This window comes from Mobula birostris, chromosome 5, assembly GCF_030028105.1.
Source record: "Mobula birostris isolate sMobBir1 chromosome 5, sMobBir1.hap1, whole genome shotgun sequence".
Taxonomy (NCBI): domain Eukaryota; kingdom Metazoa; phylum Chordata; class Chondrichthyes; order Myliobatiformes; family Myliobatidae; genus Mobula; species Mobula birostris.
In genome coordinates, this window is record NC_092374.1 from 28,695,320 (window position 1) to 28,713,709 (window position 18,390).

The following is an 18,390-nucleotide window of genomic DNA, read 5'->3' on the forward strand; positions in this document are numbered from 1 at the left end:
TGTGTCACCTCTTTCTAAAGATGTAATTCCACCTCTTAGCAGAATTCCTTCAGCTTCTCGGTTTTCTACCACACCCCTTCATACAAGGATCTATTAACTGGGGCCAATTAACATTAATTTTTTTAATTAAAATTAATGTGGCCAGCGAACATGCACATCTTTGGAATGTGTGAGAAAACCAGAGCACTTGAACAATAACCCCTCGTCATATCGAGAACTTGCCAGCTTCCTTCAGACTGCACCAGAAGACAGAACTATACCGGTCACTGGAGCTGTGAAGCAGCTGTTCAATTAGTTGTGCCTCCGTGCTGTGGATGTAGTTTTATTTTATTTTTACTTAGAAATACAGCACAGTACCAGGCACTTCTGGCCTAATGAGCCCAAACTGCTCAATTACACCCATGTGACCAATTAGCCTACTAACCTGTATATCTTTGGAATGTGAGAGGAAATCAGAGCGCCCGGGGAACACCGTGTTGTCATTGGGAGAATGTACAAACTCCTTACCTGGGTCACTGGTACTGTAAAAGTATAGCATTAACCACTATACTACAGTGCTGATCCTGCTATATCATGGCTGTGGGACCCAAAGGAGCTTTAAAGTTACCACAGTACTCTGAAAATCTATCCTGTCATCCAATGGGTTCGTATGATTGCTCACACCCCTCTGCAGTTAGAGACGGTGGTTTCTTGGATCGGATATTTGTTATATCTCAAGATAACACTATTCATGATCTCACCATTACCATTCCACCAATGTCCTCTCTAGTTGCCTACTAGCCAGCTAGCGTAGATTCTGGTTATTGAAAGTGCTGGTAATAAGTCGTTTTCAAGCTACCTGGACAAAATATGTTCCCTATTTCCCTCCAGACATTTGTGTTGACTTAAAGTTATACAGTTGGTCTTTCATGTGTAAATTTAATTTAATAGCACTATTTAAATCATGCAAAATTGTGTGTGCTTACAGTCTTTTTGGCAAGGCAATCAGCTGTTGAAAATATTTTTCTTTAATGTCCTCTAATTTAGTATGTTTGTCAAAAATTGGGAGAAATGTACAACATACCTTGTTCAGTGAAAGATGTTTTGAACTTGGACTCCAGCACTCATGAAAAATTTAGCCGCCATCTAGTATTTCATCTTCCTAATGTGGCCTTTCGGAACAATATACATGTTGGTAAGTCTCTGATCATGTTTCCTTTAACAGTCATTGACAAGGTTTGATATTATCACAAATCCAAAACTGTGCTATTGCCTGTCAGCATAAGTGTTTATCAGCCAAATTGTATCTAACATATGAATCCAAGGATTATGATTCAAGTAGCTAATCTATACGGTTTTTGCAATATTTAAAAATTCTAGTCAGTTTGACAAACCTGCTTCAGCTCTTTTGATAAATAAGAGCATTTTTAAAATTTGAATGAGTAGAAGTTTTTGTATAGATGACCACGCTAATTCTCAAATGGACCAATGTTGTCCCTTCCTATCCTTTTGCTCTTAATATATCTGTAGAAGCCCTTCGGATTCTCCTTCACACTGTTTGCTAAATCATCTCATACCTTTTAGCCTCCCTGGTTTCCCTCTTAAGTGTTCTCTTGAATTTCTTATACTCCGTAGGCACCTCATTTGTTCCTTTTTGCCTATACTGTGCACCTCCTTCTTAATCTGGGCCTCAATGCCTTTCGAAAATTAGGATTCTGTAAACCTGCTAGCCTTGCCTTTTATTCTAACAGGAGCATGCAAGCTGTGTACTAATAATATTTCACTTTTGAGGGCCTCCCACTGACGAGCATCCCTTTGCCAGAAACAACCTGTCCCCAGTTACACCTGCCAGATCCTTCTGATACCATCAAAACTGACTTTTCTCCAAGTTAGAAATCCAACCTGAGGACCAGTCCTATCCTTCTCCATAATTATAGAGATTAGCTTAATATGCCACATGTACATTGAAACATACATTGAAATAAGTCTTGAAACTTATGGAATTATGGTCACTAGATCCAACATGTTCACCTATACACACTTCTGTCACCTGCCCTGTCTCGTTCCCTAATAGGAGATCCAGTATCGCACTCTCTCTCTAGTTGACACCTCTATATATTGATTAAGGAAAGTTTCCTGAAGACGTTTGACAAATCTATCCCATCCAGATTTTTATACAGTATGGGAGTCCTAGTCAATCTGTTGAAAGTTAACTCACCGAGATAGATAGATACTTTATTGATTCCAAAGGAGATTACTGTGTCACAATAGCATTACAAGTGCATAAATATACAAATATTGGAAGGGAAGTGAGAAAGAATGAAAAATAAGTTAACAGGAGGGAGTCATCACTTCCCCTGGCTATAGGTTGACTCATTATCGAGCCTAATGGCCAAGAGTAAGAATGACCTCATTTAGCGCTCTTTGGAGCAACGCAGTTGTCCTGCAATCACAACCTTATTTTTTCTTGCAACTGTCTGCCATCACTCTTCAAATTTGCTCCTCTAAATTTTGCTAACTATTGGGTGGATCTATAATATAATCTCATTAATATGGTGACCCCTTTCTTTTTCCTCAGTTCCACCCATATAGTTTCCATAGACGAGCCCTCCAGTTATTTAGAATGAAGATGAGGAATTTCTTTATAAAAGGGTGAGAAATCTTTGGAATTCTCTCTTTTGGAGAGCTGTGAGGCTCAGTAATTTGTGTTCATTCAAAACAGTGGTTGATAGGTTTCTGAATGGAGGTGTAGTGTAAGAAAATGTTCCCTAGGTAGAAGATCTTGAAAGGTGAATCAGGCTTAAAGAGCCAATTGACCTGTGCAGAATCCTACTTTTTATTTCCTCTTAGGTGTTCTGCATCTGTTCGTAAATTTTGGACTTCTGCTTTTGACATTGTCTTTGCGGAAGTCCCAGACTTGACTTAATTAAGTAACCACTTTTTCTTAAACTGACTCACTTCTTAAAAATTTGGGTATTTTTGATTTTCCTGATTCACTAATTACACAGAAAATTGATGAATCTTTGTCCATGTAACAGAATATGGAACATTACAGTGCACAATGTTCTACCAACCTTTTAACCTACTCTAAGATTTCTCCGTGTATCTATTAACATGGAGCCCTGAGCTGTTACTTTATGCCCATGAAACAATCCAGGACGCACCTATACTTCATTATAAAGTTCCTCATCTAAGTACTGATATGCTGTAGTATTACTTAAAATTTGCAAAAACCACATACACATGCAACTAGAAGTGCACTGCTGATCTGGGATTTCATGCATAATTTTTATGGTTTTCATATTTTAAAAATAATGTGGCAGATTTTTTTTGCCTGTATACATTTGCATTTATATTCCAAACATTGAAAAGGCATATATGTCATCTGGGCCAGACATTCTGTCTCCTTGGCTGCAATTGACTCTTCTAACAGTTTTAAGAGACCTCCATGGTTCCAACTGGACAACCATCAAGAAATTTACCAATGCGGAAAGTTTTAGTTGCTTGATTGCCTGTTATACGACACACATGTTTCTCTGGTCCCTAAACTGGCTGTAGCCAATCTGTTCAGGCTCTGTCCAAATTTCTCATCTCACCAAGTTACTGTTGACCCATTTCAATTTGTATTAGCATTCACTAATCCTTCTTTTGAATTAGTTTTGTTAAACAAAATATTTTTATATTTTGCACTTTATGATCCCCTTTCTTTTTGATCTTGTCTATTTTTATGTTTGGAAAAAGATGTATTCCCATGATAGATATTTGTACAATGGATTTATTTCTTTATATAGTTATGGGTTTTTTTTAGTAACAGAAATTAAAAACAAGAAAGCCAAGGTGCTTTGAATACACTGACTAGTATTTATTTGGTCCAGTGATTGAAATGATCCTAAAAGGTGGTAATGTATATAAATTTTCATATATTACGGTACAGAAGTCTTGGGCACATATACAGTATATAGCTAGGGTGCCTAAGACTTTTGCACAGTACTGTATTTATCAACATGGAGTAGAGAGCAAGTTTGTAACCTGGCAGGAACAAAGGATGTTGGGAATGGCGAGGATGGAGTGTCACGGGAGGGGTGTGGGATGGTTGGCAGAGGAGAGCCGGGGGGAGGGGTGGCCTATGGAAGAGATTTGGATGTTCAAAACAATTTCCAAATGTTATTTTGAGAAGTAAGCTCAAATTATCAGATCTAACAAATTATTTTATAGGAGATCATACAAGAATATACCATTTATTTGTTTCTTATTCCAGGAAACTTGATAAGAACGATAATGCAACCTGCCATTGAAATATTAGAAAAAAGACAGAGGGAAATTGACCAAGAAGCTCCAAGAACTGGTGGTGATGCTTTGCTGCCATCCAGCACACTTGTGCCTGTCACTCCAGAAAAGAGAAAGCACTTTAATGCAATCGTTTCCGAGAACCTTTCCTCAAAAAGGATTAAGTGTGCGTTGTGGGAAAAATCAGAGGAGAGAACTTTGGATCCAGATTTATCATTTTTGATTATTAAAGATAAAAATGGAACTGATCAACTCTTTGTGGATCTTGGTAAGTTATTTTTCCCCTCATTTTGAACTGCATATGCAAATAAGAGGATTCTGCTTGTATGAGAATTGTATTGTTCAGTTAGCTTGCTAGCTTTTGTCGTTTCACTGTTGAACTTGGAGATAGATTGTGCTTTTCCTGGCAGTAATTGAACAGAAAGTTAATGAGCCTCTCGACTACAGATGTCATTTTAATACTGAAAATGGTAAATACTCAAAACAGTAAATTTCAGAAACATAGCATGTGTAACAAAAAATTGGGAGAGGGAGACACTTGTTATATTTGTAAATATGATTGCATTTTACACACTTTGAACAACAATTTAATGGTGGCTTGTTACTCAAATTAAGAATATGGGGTGAATTTTGTCATTCATCATAAGTGTAGTTGTAAGATTGTTGCTTATTAGATTTAATCGACAAGTACAGCTAGTGGATGATCACTACTATTTTGAAGTCAATGACTAAAGACTAATTTCAACCCCCATCTCTATCTTAGTTGTTAATTTTTTTCACAGTAAATGCAATACGACTTGTTTTTTTTAAGGTGTGTACACAAGGAACAGAAACTTTCGACTCTATGGATCATCCAAGCTGGGAAAGAACACTTCGTTTCGAGTTGCTGAAGACAATCAGTTTACTCCCAAGCCTCAAGATCATGCTTCTAAAGAGGAGCTATATTTTCTGAGCTCTCTAGTCAGCAATGTTAGGTAAAACATTTATAAATTTCAGTACTGCTTTAGAAAGAAAGTGGTGAGGAAACTTCATAATATGTATCATATCTTGTGATTACTTGTTACTTTTGAACATGAATATATTGATGATTGAATTCTTTTTGAGTTTGGTTCTGAGTATTTGTTTTATTTGGTTAGAAACTAGGAATTTTATAAGAAATAAATAGGGGTTCTTTTGACACACTGGCTAGTCATTTACTCTTGTCTAGGACTAAAATAGTCATTCTAGTTGTTGGATGTGTGCATGATTGCTGCTCTCTTTGTATGTTTAACTGCAGCAAGTCATTGTATGTAAGCAGCTTTGGGATTCCAGAAAGTATAGTATAATTTTAATAAAAATTCTATGTTTTACTATAACTATTCTTTATATATTCCCATCATGAAGCAATTTTATCATAATGGAATTTTAATAAAATATTAAAACTAATTCGATTTCAGACTTCAAACTCTGCCCTAGCTTCTTGTCTTACAAAATTTCATTGACTTCTTTATATTTGTTTTGATGCACATTCAATAATGCTACTTTTAAATTACTTTTGTTTAAAAATATTATTATATTTTATCAGAAGCAGGTTTATTATTACTGACATATGTCGTGAAATTTGTTCTGCAGCAGTACAGTGCAATATATTAAAATACTAGTAAGTTACAACAGGAAATATAAAAAATTAAGTAGTGCAAAAAGAGTGAAATAGTGAGATAGTATACATTGATACATTTTATCATCATTTAGATCTTGTCTATTTTTTAATTTTGGAAAATATATTTTCCCATAATAGAAACTTACAATTTGCATTATTGATTTTTTTTTCATATAATTGTGGGTTTTTGTAATAGTAGGAAAAACCAAGATTCTATGAATGTACTAATATTTATTAATCTGGTGGAGTGATTTTGATTATCTTAAAAAGTGGTTAAATTTTAAATGTTCCTTTTTAAATTTGCCCTTGGCTTATGCAACATGTAAAATGTTAGATACTGATAGACTAAATTTAACAGCAGAGTTTACAAATCTGCATGATCAACATACTATAATATTTCAGATTCTTTGATGGCTTGACCATTTTGACCTGTGATAGCCCAGATGTGAAGAAATCAAAAGAACAGCACATTCAAGATGACTCGTATCATTTTGTATCAGGTATTTGGCTACCGAATAATGTTTGCACATTGTTGACTTAGCTTGTCAAAGTAGAAATATAATCTACATCTTCATAGGTATTTGTAAAGCTAATTAAATTATAAGCACAAATTGTTCCATTTCTACCTACCAATGCACTGCACATATTTAGCTGCTGTTGTTCCATCCTGATTTCTTGAAATTCAGCATCGTTATCTTGTTGATGTTTGGCTTTGGTGGGTGGGTGGGAAATAGCGAGTATTGCCATACCTCCAGTTTTTGGTGCATCAGTTAGTGCTGTGTATATACAACATAGAATATTACAACACCGTTCTGTGTTATATATACTGTATGTATATAGTTGTGTTAATTTTGCAGTTTGAGTCCTTGGTTAAAAACAATCTTAGTTGCATATCCAGAATAAAGAAGAGGAAGAATTAAAGGATTTCAAGTCCTTACATCTGCCAATATGATCATGTCTTAAAAAAATTTATGGATTAAGCTAATAAGATGTGTGGGAATAAACAAAGTAATATAGGAAATTAGAAATAAAGTACAAAATCAAAATGGCCAAACAAATATCTTGTGCAGCATCACTTCCATTCTTAGTAGAGGCCTGGAGTGCGGTTGAGTAGTTTCTGAGTGTATAACTGGGATGTCCATAGCTCAAAAATCACACTGAGCTAAAAGAGGATTTGAAGGAGAAAAGCAAATGGAGTGCATGAATAGTAAAGAAGTAAAGAATTAAATCTTCTTTCTGAATCTATTTGGAATTGATTCCATAGCTGCATTTGATTCTTGTTATATCCTTGTTAGCTCCAAGCCAGTGCAATAAATAGTGATTCTGCTAAAAATGTGGAAGCGCGATCATATTATTCCACTTGTGCTTTTAATATTTAGGATAACTGGCATGTCAACATGATAAAGTAGTGGAAGTTCACTGAAATATAGATCTCCCAATATGCCACATCTATTCTAACCTGAAAAGTGATGATGTTCTTGGCATGCCTGGCATTAGAGACAACTTGCTGATCAAAAGCTCTTGAAGTAACATTAACTCTGTATATTAGGGATCTATCTTTGCATACTAACTTCCATTATTTCTTTTGAAATGGCAATATTAAATGTTCAATCTTTACCCTGTGTGTAATTTCATATGAAAATAACTGAGGCTGAATTATGTTCTCCAGAGACAATGGGCGGTTACCACTGCTCACCATATCCAGAGATTGACAATTTTATCACTAGTCAAGTAAACAAGGGAGGCGTACAAGGTGGTAAGTTTTTATTGCATTGGACATCATTATGACATTTGATTTAATCTCTTAATAATTTTATCATATGTTGTACTTTTAAAAAATATTTATTCTCCTCAGTCTTGCGGCGATGGAATTATTTCTCCTCTGAAGAATTGATTGTTTATGATATCAGCAAAAACCACTGGTGCGAGAACATTGGTAGAGCACATAAAAGCAACAATATTATGTAAGTTTAATTCATGTAAATGTTAAATTATCAAAGCAGAAGCCCCTCCAAACAAGAGACATGTTTTAATTCAGTGTGCAAAATGTCATTCAACCCCACCAGATTAGGTGCGTGTAGTGAGCAAGTGAATGACATATAGCAGATTTGATTCCCGGTCTGGCCTCCGTATATCGGTGAGACCCAACGTAGATTTGGTGACTGCTTTGGCGGGTACCTAACCTCTCTCTGCCAGAAAAAGCAGGGTCTCCCAGTGGCAACCCACTTTAATTCCACTTCACTTTCCCATTTCGACATGTCAGTCCATGGCCATCTTTACTGCCACGATGAGGCCACACTCAGGTTGGAGGAGCAACACCTTGTATTCCATCTGGGTGACTTCCAACCTGATGGCATCTACATTGATTTCTTGACTTTTTGGTAATACCCCCCCACCCCATCACTATTCCCCATTCCCCTCTCTCACCTTGTCTTGTTACCTGCCCATCACCATCCTCTGGTCCTCCTTCTTCCATGGCCTTCTATCCTCTTTTTATCAGATTTCCCCTTCTCCAGCCCTTTATCTCTTTCATCAATCGACTTCCCAGCTCTTTACTTCATCCCTCTTCTCCCTCCCATGGTTTTACCTATCACCTACTGCCTTGTATTTCTTCCTCCCCCCACGCCCCACCTTCTAACTGACTTCCCATCTTTTTTTCTCAAGTTCTGATTAAGGGCCTGGGACCGAAACGTCAACTGTTTACTCTTTTTCATAGATGCTGCTTGGCCTGCTGAGCTCCTCCAGCATTTTGTGTGTGTTGCTTGGATTTCCAGCATCTGCAGATTTTCTCTTGTTTGTGAATATTATGATAGAGATCAGTTGTATACCAAATCTTAGTCGGTGGTGCCTGGGACTCACATAGATGTATAGATAACCATAAAAGGTAGCTCTCATTGCCATTGGTCAGATGATTAACAACACATCATTGAGATGGGAAAAAAAGTGGACAGGAAAGAAGGGGAAAAATAAAGAAAATATTACAACTACTTAATCTTGGGCTAACATCCTAAAATGTCTTATTTTGGCAATTATGCATTTTATGATTTCTTGAATGTCATACACAACCTGGTGTAGTTTACCTAGGGTAATAAGGCTAGAACACATATCTGTGTTTACATGGAGAATCCAAAATACCTCATTGCAGAAAGTTAGGCCACAGAATGGGACCATTAGACCTATCATATTGAGAAAGACCTACCTAGTCTAATCCTACAATCCAGCAATTGGTCTTTGGGCCTGCAGTTCAAGGCTCTTCAGGCACACAATTAAGTACTGTATGAACATAGAATTCTCCAACTTCCGGTAATTCCCTCCCCCTCTCTTCCCCTATCCCTATGTCACTCTGCTCCCTCCCCCAGCTGCCTACCACCTCCCTCTTGGTTCCACCTCCTTCTACTACCCATTGTGTTTTCCCCTATTCTTTCTTCACCTTTCCTGCCTATCACCTCCCTGCCTCCCTTCCCCCACCCCTTTATCTTTCCCCCTACTGGTTTTTCACCTGGAACCTACCAGCCTTCTCCTTCCCACCCTCCCCCCACCTTCTTTATAGGGCCTCTGCCCCTTCCCCCTACAGTCCTGACGAAGGGTTCCGGCCCGAAACGTCAACTGATCATTTCCACGGACGCTGCCCAACCTGCTGAGTTCCTCCAGCGTGTTGTGAGTGTTGCATTAAGTACTGTATACAAGTGATGAGGTTTTTTGCCATAAACACCCTTTCAGAGTGCAGGTTCCAGACCCCTACTACCATCTGCTTGTGATTTCATTTCCTCAGGTCTTCACTAATCCTGACAATTATTTTGAATCTGTATCGTCTGACTTTTAATTTCTTAACCAAGGTAAATAGGTCCCTCTTAACACGAGTTGTAAACCTCATTTTAAACACCATTCAAGTCTCTCTTTATTTTTCTGTTTCATAGTAAACAAACCCAATTTTTAGACATAGCTACAATTTTCAGTCGTGGCATGGTCTTTGTAAATCTCCTTTACACTCTCATCAGTAGGACCACATCCTTCCTGCAATGCCAATAACCAGAGCTATATGCTAAAATCAAACTGTGGCCTAACTAGTATTGCACTGGATTAAAGCCAACCCAAGCCCAGGAGAACTTTATCGCATCTGTCAGGTGTAGCTCAGTTGGCATTGTTACGTAACCGGCAACAATGAATATCAATCGAGACAGGTTATATAAAAACAGCCAAATATTTATTAAACACGGATAAACAATAAAAAAAAACAAACGAAAACCTTAACCGGAAGTTAACCGCTATGCAGCCGTTCAACAAATCGTCACCCGGCACTGGTTCTTAAAGCGTTAAATGCCAAAACAGTTCTTAAAGCGGTAAAGTCAGATATAGTTCTTAAAATGGTAAATTTGAAAGTCCAACGGATTTATACGTTTAATTGGGAGAGACTTCTCAGGAGAAGGATTTCTTCATAGATGCAACTTTCCTGTTGGTTCTGTCCAAAGGATTCACGATACAGGTTTAAAAGAACTGACCTTAAATTCTACAGAGCACCTTGCATGAACTACCTTTCTCTTTTGGCAAGAGTTATCTTCGATGCAGGTCGCTACTCCTTCAACGAAGACTCAACAAGGTTGACCTTTTGTTAAACTGCCGAACGACACCAACTTCTCTCGATCCTTCGGGTCCTGTAATTTGATAAAGTCTTCACTCTCCAGTACTGCTGGAAAAAGGTATATCAACACATCTAGCAAAAATTGCCAGTCCAGCACTATTGTACCTTGCAACAGAACGTAACACTCCGTTTTAAAAATGAAACTGTCATAAAAACAAATACGCAACAGAAACGGAGACACATTAACGTTCCAGCTGGAAAACTAAAAACTAACTGCGTCATCTGAATTCTTCCCTTATATACCCGTGGTGCATATGTCATCACGTGACCTCACATCGGCGGGAAAATTACATCGGGTGACCTCCAAACGACTATTACATCATTCTCACAAAAAAAATCACAAGATCTCGAGGTATGTAACAGCATAATAAGAAAAAATATAAGATCCTGGTCTTGAATCAGCATCCACTCACTCTTTATAAATAAGTGTGCTAAAGCTTAAGGGTTGTGTTCCAAGTTTAAAAGATGCTCATACAGAATCAGGGGAAAATGCAGACTGCATTCACAAGCCAAAACAGGATTCGTGGCAAGCAATGGATTGGGTAGCAAAAATGCTATCAGTCCTCAAGCTTGGGTTAGGTTTTAATTTTGTATGTGAACTGATCTCCACTTGGAGTTACTCAGAGGAAATGGCATAAAATGTGTTTTGTTTTACCCACAACCATTAGAAGTAAAAACTGCAATAGACCATTTAACCCCTGAACTCCACTCTGACATTAAGTAGGATCATGTTTGAGTCAACATTCCTCAAGATCCATTCAAACCAACTGCTTTTTCTACCCAAAGCAACACACACAAAATGCTGAAGGAACTCAGCAGTCCAGGCAGCGTCTATGGAAAAGAGTAAACAGTCGATGTTTTCAGGCCTTCTTCATGACTCCTGATAAAGGGTCTCAGCCTGAATCATCAACTGTTTACTCTTTTCCATAGATGCTGCTTGGCCTGCTGAGTTCTTCCAGCATTTTGTGTGTTGCCCTGCTTCTTCTTACCTAAATCATTCAGTTTAACACTCTGTTCCCTTTTCCCTCATAGGCTCATCCAACTTTTCTCTATTTATTCATTTCAGCTGTTCCCCATGACATTTGAGTTGCACACTTCACTCTTTTGGTTAAAGTTTCTCGGTGACGGCTATGTAGAGTGGATCTCTCTGGCATTAGCAACCCATGCTGCAACTTTTAATGACTAGTTTCTCTTCCTTGCCTGTGCATGCACTTGTACTAGCTCACATTTAAGATTTAAAACAAATGCTGGGATATTCAACAGGCCTGCAACACTAATGGAGAGAGAAACAGCGAATGTTTCAAATTGATGATCTTTATTAGGATCTCAACATCCTCAAGTCCAATTTACTGGATTGGACTTCATTTTCCAATTATTTGCTCTTTCTGCATCAGTTAAAATCCATTTTTAATTTGTTGCCATTCCTGGTATTGAGTATTATTCCCAATGTGATGACTTGGTATGATCCACATTTTAGAAATCCGGGCGGCATTGTAGAGTAGTGGTTAGCACATTGCTTCACAGAACAGGCAACCCAGTTCAGTTCTTGCCACTGCTTGTAGAGTTTGTCTGTTCTCCCCTTGACCACGTGGGTTTCTGCCAGCTGCTCCAGTTTCCTCCCACAGTCCAAAGACCTACTGCTTGTTAGGTTAATTGGTTATTGTAAATTGTCCCATCATTGGGCTAGGATTAAATTGGGAATCGCTGGGTGGTGTGGCTCAAAGGGTCGGAAGTATGCTGTATCTCAACAAATAAAATAAATTGCATTTAATTCCAGGGTTTTAATTTTTAGAGGGTGTATAATTTTATGGTTATTGGACGTAAGTTGGGGGGGGGGAATGCAGAGTTAGTTATATTATGCAGAGTGGTGAGTTCATGGAACGTGCTCCCAGGGGTGGTGGTAGAGGTAGATAAATTAGGGATATTTAAGAAACTCTTAGATAAGCACATGGATGTTAGGAAAATGAAGGACTATGCAAGAGGAAAGGGTAAGATTAATCTTACAGCGGTTATAAGGTTGACACAACATTGTAGGTTGAATGGCCTGTACTGTTCTATGTGAACTGAGAATCAGTCTCCCTTTGCAAGAAACTTCCATTCTACAATCCTTCCAAATTAACTAATTTTCTTAATTTCCCTTTTCCTATGCAGGATTGACTGAAAAATAAAGTCTGTTTCTTTCCACAGATATTGCCGTGGCCTGTTTAAGTTATTCCAGCATTTTCTATTTTTATTTGAAATTTCCAACAACTACAGCTTGTTGATTCTCTATTCATTCTGATTCTTATCCCAATTCCGTGTTCTCTAGCCTTTGTCTCTGATAGGGAAGCCTACAGAAGCTATTTGAAAACACACACATTCCATTTATTCATTACCATTTTCTATTGTTACCTGCTCATAAAAACAAGTAACATTGATCAAGCAAGACTTTCCTTTTTTAAATCTCTGCTGACTGTTCGTTGTTATTCTTTTCACGTCTCTATGTTCCATTTGGGAGGTATTCCATTCCATTTCTTACAACCAGCATTCAGATGACTGGTTCATAGTTCTTTGGATACTCTATCTTCAACTGTAGATATTGTGGTAACTAACAACTCTCTGGCATTATGTCCCTTTCTAATAAATAATTGAAGATGTATAGTAATGCGTCAAAGGAATTCTCTCTGATTTATTTGAACAGTTGTATGCAGTTCTAATGTTCTGGCAGCAAAATCTCAACAAATTCTTACTTTCTGAAGTCTCATATCTTCTAGGATTGTAGTTGATTTGAAGAGAGAAATATGGTATCAGAAATGTTATGATCCTGTATGCCGAGCTCAAAGATTCAGGTCTGAAAGTAAGAACAAATCTTATTTTGTAAACCTTTTAATGATTTATTACCAAAGCTCGTAGGCCTGTTGCAAATTAATTTACAGTGAATTCTTTTGGATTCAAGGTTACCCATTACCCTGTGAATGCTGTTTGGATTTTCTCATTGATATGGTATGTATTGAAACAATGGATTAATGGCAACACCAAAGATTAATCTAACATGAAAGTTATTTTCTCCTGTAATAATCATGCATTTCCTATTAAACTGCAGATTAATCAAACATATTTCTATGCTTCAGAGTATAATCAGTTCTATTTGCATGCAACTTACAAAATGTGAATGTGCAAAGTTAGCCATATTTCTGCAAGCATCTTTCAGGAATCTGATAGCAACTGTTTGATTAATGAGGAATCTATAAACCCCCTGTCCACTTTTAGCTTTAAAAACAAATTTGGAATTTAGCAGCAATGGAGATTTGGTGGTAATACAATTCAAATTTAGCAATATAATACCAAAAATTAAAAGTGTGATCTATTTGAAAAGGTTAGAACAATTGTGTTTTAATAATAGATAAGAATTAACTTCCTTGTGGGAATTTAAAACAAAAGATAATATTTAAATTAGAGCCTTGCCACATAGATCGACACTTGGAAGAGTTTTTCCTCAAAAATGTATTCTACAAGTCTTTTCAAGTTCAAAGTAGATTAATTATCAAAGTACGTATGTCACTATATACAACTTTGAGAGACATTTTCTTGCAGGGAATCACAGTAAATACAAGAAACAACAAATTGTGCAAATACAAAAAAGGAGAAAATAATAAATAAATAGGCAGGTAGATAAATAACAAGAACATGAGATGGAAGTGAAACTTCTTCAAAGTGACTCTATAAGTTGTGGGAACAGTTCAGTGATGGGACGAGTGAAGTTATCCCTCTGGTTCAAAAACCTGGTTGAGGGGTAATAACTGTTCCTGAACCTGGTGGTGTACATCCTGATGGCAGCAATGAGAAGAGAGTGTGGCATGGAAGGTGGGGGGGTACTTGATGATGAATGCTGGTTTCCTATGACAGCACTCCATGTAGATGTGCTCAATGGTGGGGAGGTATCCATGAAGGACTGGGCTCCATCAACTACCTTTTGGGATTTACCATTCAAGGTTATTGATGTTTCCATACCAGGCTATGATGCAACCAGTCCATATGCTCTCCACCACACATCTACAGAAATATCTCGAAGTTTTAGATGACATGCCAAATCTTCGGAAACTTCTGAGAGAGTAGAAGAGATGCTGTGCTTCCTTTGTAATGACATTTACTTACTAGACCCAGGACAGACCCTTTCCACGTTTGATTCCCCCAGTCAGGAGTAGCTCATGGACCTCTGATTTCCTCCTCCTGAAGATAATCATCATCTCCTTGATCTTGCTGACCAGGAGGTTGTTGTGGCACCACTCAGCCAAAGATCCAATCTCCCTCCTATATGTTGATTCATCACCACCTTTGTGGTTATTGTTCAAAACCCAATGGAAACTGTACCAATATAATTTTAAATTTCATTCAGGAAAATTAAGAGGTTTCAGTTCACCTATCATTGAACTATGGTTAGAAAACATTTAATCCCATTTGAGCATTAATTTATCAAGTACATAGTTTTATTTTGAAGTGCAACAAAAAGGCAAGATGATAATAAATAAATATTTAAATCAGTTTAGTAAAGCAGGAAGAGATAATTGACCTAGAGGCAAAATAATAAAATTATTGAAGGAAGATCCATGATCAGAGGGTGCAACAGTAGTTTTGTCATTTTGGGCTAAATATGGATCAGTTATTTTGCTAAACCTAAACATACCTACGCTTATTCCAAAATAATATACAGTGGATTGGACCAGTACATTTTGGCCCAATTAAGCTGCTGCCTCAATTAGACAGTTTCATAGAAATAGTTGACAAGCTGAGTAACAAATTATGTATTTAAATGAAATACTGAACAAATTAGAACACTAACACTACAGTACTATAAAACTGTTAGTACCTAATATTTAATGATGTGATTAATTCATCCAGTGCATGCAACAAACAAAACGGACACTATTTATAATCTGTTCACTCCAAGGACACGGTCTAACAATCACGCAAGTGTGCACAACTGATGCTAGTTAGAACCTATTCAACAACAATCTCCTCCCCCAGTTAAACAGTATGGTGTCCCAAATAAGCAGCTGTTCTGATTAATCAAAGGCCCAATTAACCAGAATCCACTGTATTAGGTATTACAACTGATTACAATTTTTCAATAGTTATTAGCAGCCATTACAAAGATAGCTGTTGCAGTTTAAGTGTCCACCATAGCGAATGTGAGACTGAAGGATAATTATTATTGATTTAAGCTCAAAGTGTCATTGGAGATTGTTTTTTAATGTACTGGGTAAAACTATGGTTTATTTTTGTCATTTAGTGTAGTGAAATCAACATTTATCTTCAGCTTGATAATGACTAAATCCTGCCAAATACAGGTATTTTATGAGAAAATATGTTACACATGCATCATGTGAGATTGATAATATTTTCACTGGTAATTCTAGTCTAATCAAATGCAAATATCTGAAAATCCTCTCCAGCTACTTTTAGCAGCAGATAAAGGGATACCAATTTATTAATGTAGATGTGTTCTGAAATTGAGTTTGCACTATGTTAACATGTCTTCTATGTATTGTTGCTTATGTACTTATTAATATTTTGTTGTATTTGCAGTTTGTTGTCTCTTGCACATTGATTGTTTATTTTGTGTGCAGTCTTTATTGATTCTATGGTGTTTCTTTGTATTTACCATGATTGCCTGCAAGATTATATATAAAAGGGTTGTATATGGTGACATATACTGTATGTGCTTTTATTAAAAAATTACTGAACTTTGAAATTAGATTTATCTGAAACTAAACACTTTTACAGGACAATGAATTGGTTTTTACCATGGATGAAGATGGAAACATTGAACCAAGTCAAAACAAAACATATGCGTCACAAAATCCCATCCTTGTGGAAAATACAGACACTGGATTTGACAACATTGATGATGCAATGTTGTTAGAAGCTGCAGAAGACACTGAATTTATTGCTGAGTTAAATTCAGAACTGAGTAGTGAGGAGCTGTCAGACAATGACCTGCTCGCTGCTGTGGAAGAACTGGAGGGGTCTGTAAGTATAGAAACAAAATAGATAATGCTGAAAATACAGCAAAACATACCATGCCTGAGATTCGAACAGCTCTCCACAGAAACTGTTCAGTATTTGCATTTCATTAGCATCTACAGCAAGGATATTCCTGCAGCAATAGCTGTTTAATTTATCCATTTCTACTTTATGAAATAAATACTGCCATTTTATGTACAATTATTTTATTAAATTACATCTGCTTAAAAATCTGAGTCTATTGACCTTTATACACTTTGCTCAAGTTTTTCTCTTAATAGAGATGTTTATATACAAAAACATCACAAAGTACATTATTTTTGGCCAATTTGATACTGGGCCATAAGAACATTACCTTGAAACAGCAAGGTCAACCCTCAGAGTTGTGAGAAACAGCATACACCTACTGCAATTCATGTAGTTATTAATTATGCAAACCACTGCCTACCTTTTCTTGGTTAGAAGGTCTACATTGTGCCTATCAAGAACTTGGTTCACCTCACCGTGTAGCATTTTACAAGGCTAGTCAGTGGTAAGGTAGGAAAGAGTCTTCAATCAATTCAAAAGATATAAAAGAGGTCAGTTAATATTACTGGTTTTTTAAAAAATCAACAGCTTGGATGCACTTTGGAAAAACTGGGCTTTACTTCTTGTCCAGTGACTGCTGTATCTTTGTATTTATTACATGAAGCTGTTTCTCAGCTCCCAGAATTCCTCGTGCTTCTACCAGCAGTGCAGGAAAGCTGGAAATATCATACTGCAGATAAAAAAGAAAAAGTTAATCAGCATACAAAACAATTTTAGCAAATAAAATGCATTCATTCTTGCTTTACTTTATGCCTAAGAATAAAAACAAAACCAACTGTTGGCTAAGTTGTTTGTTTTAACAGAAATCAGGGAAACTATAATACCAGATAATTTATTTACGAGAATAGCTTTAACTAGGGCCAAACTATATATTTTTTCTCTCTCCTTTAAATTAAGCCTGTTAACCAACATAGTCATTGTATAGGTTAGTAGCAGTTATGTTACAGAATTAGTAATCAAGAGGCCATGACTAGCAATCCTCAGACAAGTGGGGAATTCAAATTTGTAAAACCATCATCCAAACTGGTAACAATTATTTCCAGAATTTAGTTAAATAAAATCCATCTGATTTAATAATGTTCTATAAAATAAGCAGATTTATCTAACTTCCAGTAATTTTTCTTCCTTCCCTCTCCCACTGTGGTTCCTCGCTCACCTCCGTCAATGAGCCCTTTCTCCCATTGTCCACTCCTATCAGATTCCCTCTTTTCTAGCCTTTTACCTTTTCCACCTATCAACTTCCTGCTTCTTACTTCCTCCCTCACCCACTTTACTTCACCTATCACCTAAGCTGTACTCCTTCCCCCAACCCCACCTTCTTATTCTGGCTTCTTCGCCCTTCCTTTCCAGCCCTGAAGTTCTTAGCCCAAAGTGTCAATTGTATATTCATTTCCATTGCTGCTGGCTGACCTGCTGAGTTCCTTCAGCATTTTGTATGTGTTGCTCTGGATTTTCAGCATCTGCAAAATCTCTTGTGTTTAAGATTTTCTTTCTTGTCTATCCAGATCCACAACACTGAAGTACCCTCAGAAACAGCCCACCCAGTAAGCTATTCAGTTATACCAAATCAGGATACAAGACTGACCACTCAGCATTGATTTAGGTGCTACATTTGGATAGCATAGGACCAACTGTTCAAGCAAAAGCCTGACCAACTCATGGAATGAGATTTCAGCCAATGTTCTAAATTATTCCTTCATCACAATCCCAGATCCACTTGAGGTTTGATACTTGCAAACAAGTATCCCTGAAAATT

The 18,390-nt window shown here is 37.0% G+C and overlaps 2 protein-coding genes across 12 annotated transcripts in view; one reads left to right on the plus strand and one right to left on the minus strand.

Annotated features, from left to right (window-relative positions):
- Positions 1–18,390, plus strand: part of primpol (primase and polymerase (DNA-directed)) — a 46,469-nt gene that overhangs the window by 20,338 nt on the left and 7,741 nt on the right. For 6 of the 8 annotated variants that reach the window (XM_072257729.1, XM_072257731.1, XM_072257734.1 and 3 more), the window contains 9 exons: positions 1,027–1,174; positions 4,238–4,534; positions 5,078–5,240; positions 6,308–6,405; positions 7,575–7,661; positions 7,761–7,869; positions 13,298–13,380; positions 13,480–13,526; positions 16,308–16,553. In XM_072257729.1, the coding sequence (XP_072113830.1) occupies positions 1,027–1,174; positions 4,238–4,534; positions 5,078–5,240; positions 6,308–6,405; positions 7,575–7,661; positions 7,761–7,869; positions 13,298–13,380; positions 13,480–13,526; positions 16,308–16,553 (1,278 nt within the window). Of the gene's footprint in view, positions 1–1,026; positions 1,175–4,237; positions 4,535–5,077; positions 5,241–6,307; positions 6,406–7,574; positions 7,662–7,760; positions 7,870–10,374; positions 10,791–13,297; positions 13,381–13,479; positions 13,527–16,307; positions 16,779–18,390 lie in introns of those variants that run through there. The other 2 variants (XM_072257730.1, XM_072257735.1) reach the window with 2 other exon arrangements.
- cenpu (centromere protein U) overlaps positions 16,749–18,390 on the minus strand; it is a 34,734-nt gene continuing 33,092 nt past the window's right edge. For all 4 annotated transcript variants that reach the window (XM_072257739.1, XM_072257740.1, XM_072257738.1 and 1 more), the window contains one exon: positions 16,749–17,304. In XM_072257739.1, the coding sequence (XP_072113840.1) occupies positions 17,191–17,304 (114 nt within the window). In that variant the 3' untranslated portion in view covers positions 16,749–17,190. The remainder of the gene's footprint in view (positions 17,305–18,390) is intronic.